This window comes from Pristiophorus japonicus, chromosome 3 (assembly GCF_044704955.1).
Source record: "Pristiophorus japonicus isolate sPriJap1 chromosome 3, sPriJap1.hap1, whole genome shotgun sequence".
In the NCBI taxonomy this organism is placed as follows: domain Eukaryota; kingdom Metazoa; phylum Chordata; class Chondrichthyes; family Pristiophoridae; genus Pristiophorus; species Pristiophorus japonicus.
In genome coordinates, this window is record NC_091979.1 from 152174249 (window position 1) to 152186673 (window position 12425).

The 12425-nt window shown below is 42.0% G+C and overlaps 1 protein-coding gene across 2 annotated transcripts in view; it reads right to left on the reverse strand.

Annotated features, from left to right (window-relative positions):
- The window catches only part of gtf3c3 (general transcription factor IIIC, polypeptide 3), a 135826-nt gene that overhangs the window by 107149 nt on the left and 16252 nt on the right, over positions 1–12425 (reverse strand). For both annotated transcript variants that reach the window (XM_070875905.1, XM_070875906.1), the window contains exons 3-4: positions 10647–10819; positions 5762–5885 (exon numbers count right to left, since the gene is read on the reverse strand). In XM_070875905.1, coding sequence (XP_070732006.1) covers positions 5762–5885; positions 10647–10819 — 297 coding nt within the window. The remainder of the gene's footprint in view (positions 1–5761; positions 5886–10646; positions 10820–12425) is intronic.

Below are 12425 nucleotides of genomic sequence, written 5' to 3' on the forward strand. Positions count from 1 at the left end.
CACTGTTGGACGGAGTGTAAATCAAGAAATAATGGAGGCTTGTAATAAAGGAATGGCAATAATCATGGGTGATTTTAACCTTCATATTGATTGGGCAAAGCAAATTGGCCAGGGGAGCTTTGAGGAGGAGTTCACAGAGTATGTCCGGGATAGTTTCCTTGAACAGTACGTTGTGGAACCAACCAGGGAGCAGGCTATCTTGAATCTAGTATTATGTTATGAGGCAGGATTAATAAATGGTCTCGCAGTAAAAGATCCTCTAGGAATGAGTGACCATAATATGGTTGAATTTCAAATTCAGTTGGAGGGACAGAAAGTTGGTTCTCAAACCAGTGTCCAAAGCTTAAATAAAGAGGGTTACAAAGGTATCAGGGCAGAGTTGGCTAAAGTAGACTGGGAAAATAGACTAAAGTATGGGACAGCTGATGAGCAGTGGCAGACATTTGAGGAGATATTTCATAACTCGCAACAAAAATATATCACAATGAGAAGGAAACATAGAAAATAGGTCCAGGAGTAGGCCATTCGGCCCTTCGAGCCTGCACCACCATTCAATAAGATCATGGCTGATCATTCACCTCAATATCCCTTTCCTGCTTTCTCTCCATACCCCTTGATCCGTTTAGCCATAAGGGCCATAAGCTAACTCCCTCTTGAATATATCCAACGAAATGGCATCAACAACTCTCTGCGGTGGACAATTCCACAGGTTAACAACTCTTTGAGTGAAGATGTTTCTCCTCATCTCGGTCCGAAATGGCCTACCCTTTATCCTTAGACTGTGTTCCCTGGTTCTGGACTTCCCCAACATCAGGAACATTCTACCTGCATCTAACCAGTCTAGTCACGAAAGAATTTTCTATGTTTCTTTGAGATCCCCTCTCATCCTTCTAATCACCAGTGAATATAGGCCCAGTCGATCCAGTCTCTCCTCATATGTCAGTCCTGCCATCCCGGGAATCAGTCTGGTGAACCTTCGCTGCACTCCCTCAATAGCAAGCATGTCCTTCCTCAGATTAGGGGACCAAAACGGAACATAATATTCCAGGTGAGGCCTCACCAAGGCCCTGTACAACTGCAGTAAGACCTCCCTGCTCCTATACTCAAATCCCCGAGCTATGAAGGCCAACATGCCATTTGCCTTCTTCACCGCCTGCTGTACCTGCATGCAAACCTTCAATAACTGATGCACCATGACACCAGGTCTCGTTGCACCTCCCCTTTTCCTAATTGCCACCATTCAGATAATATTCTGCCTTCGGGTTTTTGTCACCAAAGTGGATAACCTCACATTTATCCACATTATACTGCATCTGCCATGCATTTGCCCACTCACCTAACCTGTCCAAGTCACCCTGCAGCCTCTTAGCTTCCTCCTCACAGCTCACAACGCCACCCAGCTTAGTGTCATCTGAAAACATGGCGATATTACACTCAATTCCTTCATCTAAATCATTGATGTATATAGTAAATAGCTGGGGTCCCACCACTGAGCCCTGCGGCACCCCACTAGTAATTGCCTGCCATTCTGAAAAGGACTTGTTTATCCCGATTCTCTGCTTCCTGTCTGCCAACCAGTTCTCTATCCACGTCAATACATTACCCCCAATACCATGTGCTTTAATTTTGCACACCAATCTCTTGTGTGGGATCTTGCCAAAAGCCTTTTGAAAGTCCAAATCCACCACAATCACTGGTTCTCCCTTGTCCACTCTACTAGTTACATCCTCAAAAAATTCTAGAAGATTTGTCAAGCATGATTTCCCTTTCATAAATCCATGCTGACTTGGACCGATCTGGTCACTGCTTTCCAAATGCGCTGCTATTTCATCTTTAATAATTGATTCCAACATTTTCCCCACCACTGATGTCAGGCTAACCGGTCTATAATTACCCGTTTTCTCTCTCCCTCCTTTCTCAAAAAGTGGTGTTACATTAGCTACCCTACAGTCCACAGGAACTGAGCCAGAGTTGATAAACTGCTGGAAAATGATCACCAATGCATCCACTATTTCTCGGGCCACTTCCTTAAGTACTCTGGGATGCAGACTATCAGGCTCTGGGGATTTATCGGCCTTCAATCCCATCAATTTCCCTAATACAATTTCCTGACTAATAGGATTTCCTTCAGTTCCTCCTTCTCACTAGACCCTCGGTCCCTTAGTATTTCCGGAAGATTATTTGGTGTCTTCCTTCGTGAAGACAGAACCAAAGTATTTGTTCAATTGGTCTGCCATTTCTTTGTTCCCCATTATAAATTCACCTGATTCTGACTGCAAGACTGTAAGTGAAGTGATAACCATCCGTGGCTAACTAAGGACATAAGGGAGGGTATCAAATTGAAAACAAAGGCATACAATGTGGCCAAGACTAGTGGGAGGCCAGAGAATTGGGAGATTTTTAAAAGCCAGCAGAGAACGACTAAAAAAATGATTGATAGATTATGAAAATAAACTAGCACGAAATATAAAAACAGATAGTAAGAGTTTCTACAGGTACATAAAAAGGAAAAGAGTGGCTAAAGTAAATGTTGGTCCCCTGGAGGATGAGAGTGGGGAATTAATGATGGAGAACAGGGAAATGGCCGAGACGTTGAACAAATATTTTGTATCGGTCTGCAAGGTAGAAGACACTAAAAATATCCCAACAGTGGATAATCAAAGGGCTATAGGGAGGGAGAAAATTAATACAATCACTATCACTAATGAAGTAGTACTAGGTAAAATAAAGAGACTAAAGGCGGACATATCCCCTGGACCTGATGGCTTGCATCCGAGGGTCTTAAGAGAAGTGGCAGCAGAGATAGTGGATGCACTGGTTGTAATCTACCAAAATTCCCTGGATTCTGGGGCGGTCCCAGCGGATTGGAAAACCGCAAATGTAACGCCCCTATTTAAAAAAGAAGAGAGACAAAAAGCAGGAAACTATAGACCAGCTAGCCTAACATCTGTCGTTGGGAAAATGCTGGATTCCATTATTAAGGAAGCAGTAGCGGGACATTTGGAAAAGCATGATTCAATCAAGCAGAGTCAACATGGTTTTATGAAAGGGAAATCATGTTTGACAAATTTGCGGGAGTTCTTTGAGGATGCAACAAGCAGGGTGGATAAGGGGAAACCAGAGGATGTGATGTATTTGGATTTCCAGAAGGCATTCGATAAGTTGCCACACAAGAGGTTACTGCACAAGATAAAAGCTCACGGAGTTGGGGGTAATATATTCGCATGGATAGAGGATTGGCTAACTGCAGAAAACAGAGAGTCGGGATAAATGGCAAACAGTAACTAGTGGGGTGCCGCAGGGATTGGTGCTGGGTCCTCAACTATTTACAATCTATATTAATGACTTGGATGAAGGGACCGAGTGTAATGTAACCAAGTTTGCTGATGATACAAAGGTGGGTGGGAAAGCAAATTGTGAGGAGGACACAAAAAATCTGCAAAGGGATATAGACAGGTGAAGTGAGTGGGAAAAAAATTGGCAGATGGAGAACAACGTGGGAAAATGTGAGGTTATCCACTTTGGCAGAATTAGTAGAAAGGCTAATTATAATTTAAATGTAGAAAAATTACAAAGTGTTGCAGTACAGAGAGACCTGGGGGTCCTTGTGCATGAAACACAAACAGTTAATATGCAGGTACAGCAAGTAATCAGGAAGGCAAATGGAATGTTGGCCTTTATTGCAAGTATGATAGAGTATAAAAGCAGAGAAGTCCTGCTACAACGCTACAGGATATTGGTGAGGCCATACCTGGAGTACTGCGACAGTTTTGGTCTCCGTATTTAAGGAAGGATATACTTGCATTGGAGGCTGTTCAGAGAAGGCTCACTAGGTTGATTCCGGGGATGAAGGGGTTGACTTATGAGGATAGGTTGAGTAGGTTGGGCCTATAGACATTGGAGTTCAGAAGAATGAGAGGTGATCTTATTGAAACTTATAAGATAATGAGGGGGCTCAACAAGGTGGATGCAGAGAGGATATTTCCACTCATCGGGGAAACTAAAACTAGGGAACATGGTCTTAGAATAAGGGGCCGCCCTTTTAAAACTGAGATGAGGAGAAATTTCTTCTCTCAGAGGGTTGTAAATCTATGAAATTCTCTGCCTCAGAGAGCTGTGAAGGCTGGGTCATTGAATATATTTAAGGTGGAGATAGACAGATTTTTGAGCGATAAGGGAGTAAAGCGTTATTGGGAGCAGGCAGGGAAGTGGAGCTGAGTCCATGATCAGATCAGCCATGTAACATGTAACATGCACTTAGGTCTCAATATAGATCTGTACATCAATTCTTAGGCACAGTATGACTACGCAATTTAATATGGCAAAGTATCTGTATTTGTGTTGTCTATGAATTATAAAATCGGTCCAGAGATTATAGGACAAAAATTTGGATAAAACAAGTAAACTGAATGGATTCTGGAGAATATAAAATAATAACTTTAATAACGTCCCAAGGTGCTTCACAACGGTGTTGCAAGACAAAACAGATAAAAAACACTGAGCCAAAAAAGAAAAAATTAAGCCAGATGACCAAAAGCTTGTTTAGAGGGGTAGGTTTTAAGGAACGTCTTAAAGGAGGAAAGAGGTGTAGAGAGGCATAGAGGTTTTGGGAGGGCAGTCCAGAGCTTAGGGCCCAGGCAGCTGAAGGCACGTTCACCGATGGTTGAGCAGTTATAATGAGGGATGTTCAAGAGCCAGAATTTGAGGAGCGCAGACATCTTGTGGGGTTGTGAGGCTGAAAAAGATGAGAGATAGGGAGGGTGAAGGCCTTTGAGTGATTTGTAAACAAGGATGAGAATTTTGAAATCGAGGCGGTGTTTAACTGGGAGCCAATGTAGGTCAGAAAGCACAGGAGTGATGGGTGATCTTGGCTTTTTGCGGGTTAGTACATGGGCTGCAGAGTTTTGGATGACCTCAAGTTTATGTAGTGTGGAATGTGGGAGGCAGGCCAGGAGTGAGTTGGAGTAGTTAAGTTAAAGGAACAAGGGCATGAATGAGGGCTTCAGCAGCAGAAGAGCTGAGGCAGAGGCGGAGGTGGTTAATGTTACGGAGGTGGAAAAAGGTGGTTTTAGTTATGCCACAGATATGTGGCTGGAAACTCATTTCGGGGTCAAATATGACACCTAGGTTGCGAACAGTCTTGTTTACCCTCAGATTCATGCTAGGGAGAGGGATGGAGTCAGTGGTTAGGGAACACAGTTTGTGGCGAGGACCAAAGAGAATGGATTCGGTCTTCCCAATATTTAATTGGAGAAAATATCTGCTCATCCATACTGGATGTTGGACAAGCAATCTGACAAATTAGATAACAAACAAGGGTCAAGATAAATGGTGGAGAGGTAGAGCTGGGTGTTGTCAGCGTACATGTGGAAAATGGCTCCGTGTTTTCGGATGATATCGCCAAGGGGCAGCATATAGATGAGAAATAAGAGGGGGCCAAGGACAGATCCTGCGGGACACCAGAGGTAACGATGTGGGAGTGGGAAGAGAAGCCATTGCAGGAGATTTTTTGGCTACGATTAGATAGATAAGAATGAAACCATGCGAGTGCAGTCCCACCTAGCTGGACATTGGTGGAGAATGAACCAAGAACAGTTGTGGAAAACCTCTCAATTAATTCCAGCAATTTCATTACTTAATGACAACATTCTGAATTCACACTTGGGTATACCTTTCAGCAACTTCAATGAGTTTAAAGATCAAAAACTTTGCAGACTAAGGTTTGACTTTCAAATAGTACATAAATGAAGCACACTTGTACCTTGTCTAATGATTTCCATACACATCATCACAGCTTCTTCACGGTCACCTCGCGCAAACCTGATATTAGCTTCTCCCATGAGACCTCTTAAAGCTTTTGGGAGTTTACTCCGAGGGCGCCTCTCCTAAAAAGATTTAGGGGGTGAGGGAGAAAAGATGAAAGTTAAAATCCCAATTTTTCATGCTATATATATATATATATATACCTATTTTCCACATGTTGAGTGTTTGAACGTTAATGACGTCCAGAGTGCAAATAGGCCATTTGGCATCAAGCTCACTCCATCGTTATCCTATATCATGGACTTCAAGCATAGACACCCCTCCACCAATCACCACCCCTACTTTAAGCAAAATCAGGTGCCTTTGCCTACCTCCCGAGAAAAAAAAAGTCAAACAGTGCTATTAATATGTCTGTAACTCTCTCGGTTCCTTCTCAACTCCCATTTAATGGTCTCAATTGACTCCAAATCAATTGTCTTCTCTGGGAAACAATTCCACATTTTCACTATCTTGTAGGGAATTTTTTTTTCCAATCATGATCTTTTCTTAAGGCTTGTAAACTTTGTAATTGTGTCTACTTGTCCCATCATAATTGCTCAAGTTAAACAACTGTTTACTTCAAGCATATCCATATCTTTCAATATTTTCAAACCTGTACATGCTTTTTCTAAACCTTCTATTCGCCAGAAAAAGTAAGTTAGTCACTTGAACATTTCTTCATAACTTATAAAGGTCTGGAATCATCCTGGTCACTTCTGCAAACCCTTTCCAATGCACCAACATCCTGTTTGAGATAGAGTGATCAAAACTACAGACTATAGTCCAGAACTGGCCTCATCATATTAATAATTTACCCATAAATAATCTGGCATACAATAAAATATATAAAGCTTGATATGACACTGAAAGGTTTCTTAATTTTATCGGTTTTAAAGAGCAATGGATATCTGGGAGAGATTCCGAAGCAATAATTCAATTAAAAATTCCAGATAACGTCAAAGGTTTATAAATTCCAAAACTTAAGACTAAAGTCTCAAATCATACCATAGTATCTATTGTTGCGAATAATACATATAGTACAGTTTACATTTCTATACCCATTAGCACTTTGTATAGACACGAGCTATCAGTGTGTTCATTAGCACTTAGTGTAGACACGAACTATCATTGTGTTCCACGTCCCAGTTAATTTTAAATCTTAAAAAAGGAAATACATATAATATCAATATTCTTGTGACATTCAATTAAATAAATCATATCCTAATCCTTGGCAAATTAGATTGTGCAATATCACATTATTTTCTTGTCAAAACACATGAACTTATTTCAGAATTGGGATATTGTTGAAAAGCTATTCAAGCATTGCTGTATACGTTAAATCATCTCAACCCCTCAATGCTTGCAGCGAGTGCAGGCTATGAGTGATGTTCCATATAAACATATGGTCATTTTTCAAGAACCAAATTTTGATCATCAATCAATGAACTTACAGCAATGACATCATAATTATTTCTCAAGGGACAAAGTGATCATGTATCAAATGCACCAAATGTCCTTGCTGTCATTTGTGAGAAAGAAAATGCAATGAAGTGAAATAAACAGATATATGGAGGTGGTACTGTGACTGTCATGTTTTGGACCACTAACTTATGTGGGACGCCCCTTAATGTTATATGACTGTTCATAAACTACTGTTTATCGCTTATTTGAACTTTCACTGTAATTCTGAATAATCACTGCAACGTGGCATTGTAGCGATGCATTTTCTAGAGCACAGTGGACATCTTAGTAAAGGTTGAATGAGTGTTCTTCGCTTTGTCCAGGCCCTGCTGTCCATCCTGCCTACAAAAATAATTTGTGAACCTCGCCTAATGACACCCTGGCAACCCCAAAAGCCCTGCCATTTTCCCCGAAGGCCCTTGTGATCCTCAAAGAATGGGTGTGTAATTGACAAATGAACTTCAATATAGATAAGTGCAAGGTAATACATTTTGGTCGGAAGAATAAGGAGGCCACATACTCCTTGGAAAATAAGTATCTAAAATGGGGTTTGAGAGTAGAGCGGTCTGGGGGTACAGATACACAAATCACTAAAAGTAGTGACACAGGTTAATAAGGCCACAAAAAAATCAAACAATGGATTATTTCCCAGAGTGAGAGTTGAAAAGCAGAGAAGTTATGCTGAACTTGTATAGAGCCTTGGTTAGACCACCATTAGAATACTGTGACCAGTTCTGGTCTCCGTATTATAAAAATATAGAGGCACTGGAGAGGTACAAAAAAGATTTACAAGGATGATGCCAGAACTGAGAGGTTATACCTATCAGGAAAGATTGAAAGAGCTGGGGCTCTTTTCTCTCGAAAAGAGAAGACTGAGGGATAACTTGATAGAAGTGTTTAAGATTATGCAAGGGTTTGATAGGGTAGACATAGATAAGATGTTTCCACTTGCGGATGAGACCAGAACTAGGATCCATAATTATAAGATAGTCACTAATAAATCCAATAGGAAATTCACAAGCTACTCCTTTAACCAGAGTGGTTAGAATATGGAACTCACTGCCACATGGAGTAGTTGAGCCGAATAGCATAGATGTATTCAAGGGAGAAAAGAATATGTTGATGGAGTTAGATGAAGAGGGGTGGGAGGAGGCTCGTGTTGAGCATAAACACTGACCAGTATGGACCTGTTGGGCCGAATGACCTGTTTCTGTGCTGTAATTACTTTCTAATATTTTGTAATCCTGGGCCCTGGAACCAATCTCGGTTCAACAATCCTCAAGAACTTTGTCCCAACAGTGTTGTTGTCTTTGTTACACTGTAAGCTGACAGATGCCCCGAGCCAGACACCCAACCTAAGCCTCTGTCAAACCTCTTCCAATGGCTCCGCTGCTCCAGCCCAATAGCCTTCCCAAATTCCAGCCCAATGAGCTGCCTCAGCATTTCGCAGTTGTCCTTGCTTATCTTCACACCTACGGACTTCTGCACTTACCGATTACCAGTGGTATGTCAAGTTGACTGAAGTCAGAGGTTGTCCACAATGAAGAATAATAACTTCTCTGTGCACAAGAGAACAATATGCTCCTGACAACAGAGGTGCGAAATACATAGATTAAGCTTGTTCCAGTGCAATGACTCGCATTGGTACATGATCTGGGCAGGGGTGGGAAGGGGGAAGTGATGCTGAAGTAACTTCTATGAAAAATATGCACTTTATGTTTGTGATTTTATATGACCGAAATACAGCAATAAACAATTTACTGCAGCTAGTCTTTCTATTAACAAGTATAAGTACAAAGCTTCTGCTGAAAGGAGCTTGGATCATTTATTTGCTTTTGTAAAATCCATAGTAAAGATTCACAGCTAACTCTGTCAATAAGCCTATTCTTCCAATATAAATGAGCAATAACATCTGATTTGTGAGAGACAATTGACCCCGCTGAGTTGCTCCATACATAGGCTACCCTCTTTCTCCACCTTCCCCAACCCCCTTTCTTCCTGTGCCCCATCTGTTTTGATGGCGGTGATTCATGCCACGGTCTGGTTAATGGCATCAGCAGGATAGCTAGCTGTGGGAGTTGTCACAACTGAGCCAGATCTTATCTTTGCCCAACACATTCACACAGACACATCCAGCAGAGGCTACTGGAAGACAATTAGGAGCGAGAATCCGAGATGATATTTTTATTCTTCAATGAACTCCAGTCCAGGCCAATTCTCTAGCTAAAATTAGCTAGCGCAGCATAGATCAGAGATTGAACTTGGTACTGTCACTAGCCATTTCCAGTTCTTGCTTAATTATGCTGCTTTTATTGATCTCTATCATAGTGTAGTTGAGAGCAGAGAGATACAAAGCAAGTATAAGATTCCTTTTTTTCTGGATCTCCTGATGCTGTGACTGACACCCCACCTAAACCACTGTACGATAGCCGGAGCACACTCTTCTGATGGCTTTTCCGCCTCTCGGGGCAACAGTGTTCCTGAACTCTGCCCCATCAGCCTGGCCCGGCCCACTTCAGCAATCCATAGATGGGAACCCCAAACTTGGCCTGCATACCCAATCACCCTGCAGTCGAACATTTGAGGATAGACAACCCCAATTTCCAGTATTTATTTGGAGGGGACTCTTATTTTCAGCTACATTTTGTGTGTAGATGAGCCACCCCCCCCCTCCACCCCCCACATTATGGTCCATTGATCTCTACCTGAGCATCATTTTGTGGATGCTCCCACCCACTGAGCATCGTTCTCTGCATCAAAAGCAGACATTTCTCCACCTTCCCAAGTGCTCCCCCTACACAACAGGGCAGCATTTTGCACATTACAACCAAATTGTACCTTTCCTGGTCCCCACTAAAGACGTTTCCTGACCATCCATCTCCTCTCTCTCTTCACCAGAAGGCCAAATGGCCTCCTCCTGTGCCGTAAAATTCTGTGATTCTATATCTCCCTCTCCAACTCCGTCCCTCTCCTCTACTCCGTCTCTCCATCACCCCTTCTCCCCCATCCCTATTCCCCTCCAGTTTCATTTTCCTCTGTCCCCCCTCTCTTCCCTTCCCTTCCCTTTCCTTCCTCTCCCCTCCTCCCCTCCCTTATCCCACTTGACCTGAATACTGCACTTGCTCGTCACTTCCCATGTGCAAAGTTACGGGCCACAAACACACACACAGAACTGTAAATATACACATTGATCTCACCTCAGTGTTAAAATGCTTAGGTTTTGCTCTTGTGGCTTATGTGGCAGCTGTCTGGAGCTCCCGCACAGGCCGTTTGCCAGCTTTACAATAGGAAAAACCGCACATGCATGGGAATTTGAATGGGACGCGCAGACGATTAAAAGGGTGACACATCCATAAAAACTTGAAGGCAACATTGCTGCTCACCCTTTGCATTTTCTTATGTTCTCGGTGTAGCTCCATTTCCAAGGCAAAAACCTCTCCAGCATCAAGTTGTTCACTTTGTTCCTGTTCCTCCTCATCGTCATCACTTACACGATCACCAAACATTGAAGCGAAAACTCGCTGAACAGACTTGCTCACACCATCAGAGGTTTCCTCTGCAAAATAAACAATTTTTTATTTTGTATCCATGTTTGCTTTTAAAAAGTTGAACATTCATAACTTGATTTAAAATAAAAGCAGGACAGTTAACAATTCATCACTCAGTGTATTTTACAACACACATCAGACTTTTAGCCTTTTACACACCTAGGAAATGCAGCTTCTTCACTTATTTCCATTTCCCTTTAGGCCAGAGTTATTCAGGTATCATAAAATCATCTACCATTTTACAGTGCTAATACTATCCCAATTTACTAAAATGACATTTCTGACACCTTCCTTGCAGCCAATCCAAGACAGAGGAACTGTAGAAATTGATCCAGGATAACTTTCTCCACCAGGTTGACACTTCATAACAACAGTAACTACACTTCACAGTAATTCATAGACTGTGAAGTGCTGTTGAATGTCCTGAGGATGTGAAAGGTGCTCTATAAATGCAAGTTATTTCCTTCATTTTTTGTCTTATGTATTATTTTAAAACCATTAGTTACGATCAAATGTTTAAAAACCACTTCGCTCTAACAGACCGCAAGCAAAGTCCATTTAACAAGACTGCGTAAATTATATATATTTGACACAAATGTGCTATATGTAATTAGGACTTCCTATTCCTATTAGTAATTTAGGGTTCTGCTATTAATTGTCTGGACCTTTATTTCTCTGGTAAAACAGCCTGCAATGTTTGCACTCCCAGGCTCATAGGGGAATAAATACATTCAACAACAAAAAAACAATGTGCCAGATGTCTCTATACTGAAAGGAAGTTTTCAGTGGGAACTGGGGCATCGTAACTGAGGGGCTCGAATTGCCTTTAAGAGCTGTGAGTATTAAAACCTGTTTAAACTACTTTCGTTCAATCTCAAAACTTTACCAACATGCTGAAGAACAAACAGACTCCAACGGTGAGCATTTGGGCAATGATGCAGCAGCAGTATACGAGCTTTGGAGGGGGTACAGAGACAATTCACTAGGCTGATTCCAGAGATGAGGGGATTACCTTATGATGATAGATTGAGTAGACTGGGTCTTTACTCGTTGGAGTTCAGAAGGATGAGGGGTGATCTTATAGAAACATTTAAAATAATGAAAGGGATAGACAAGATAGAGGCAGAGAGGTTGTTTCCACTGGTCGGAGAGACTAGAACTAGGGGGCACAACAGCCTCAAAATACGGGGGAGCCAATTTAAAACCGAATTGAGAAGGAATTTCTTCTCCCAGAGGGTTGTGAATCTGTGGAATTCTCTGCCCAAGGAAGCAGTTGAGGCTAGCTCATTGAATGTATTCAAGTCACAGATAGATAGATTTTTAACCAATAAGGGAATTAAGGGTTATGGGGAGCGGGCGGGTAAGTGGAGCTGAGTCCACGGCTAGATAAGCCATAATCTTGTTGAATGGCGGAGCAGGCGCGAGGGGCTAAATGGCCTATTCCTGTTCCTAATTCTTATGTTCTTATGTAAGTGCCAAAAAAGGCTGACTGGCACAGCAGATAGAGATCAGGTCCTCTGTCCAAGCTGAAGCAGGAGAGCAAGAACTCTCTGATGACATTATTTCTTCTTCCTGCACTGATTTTCATGGCATGCACCATTCACCAGCAATGCT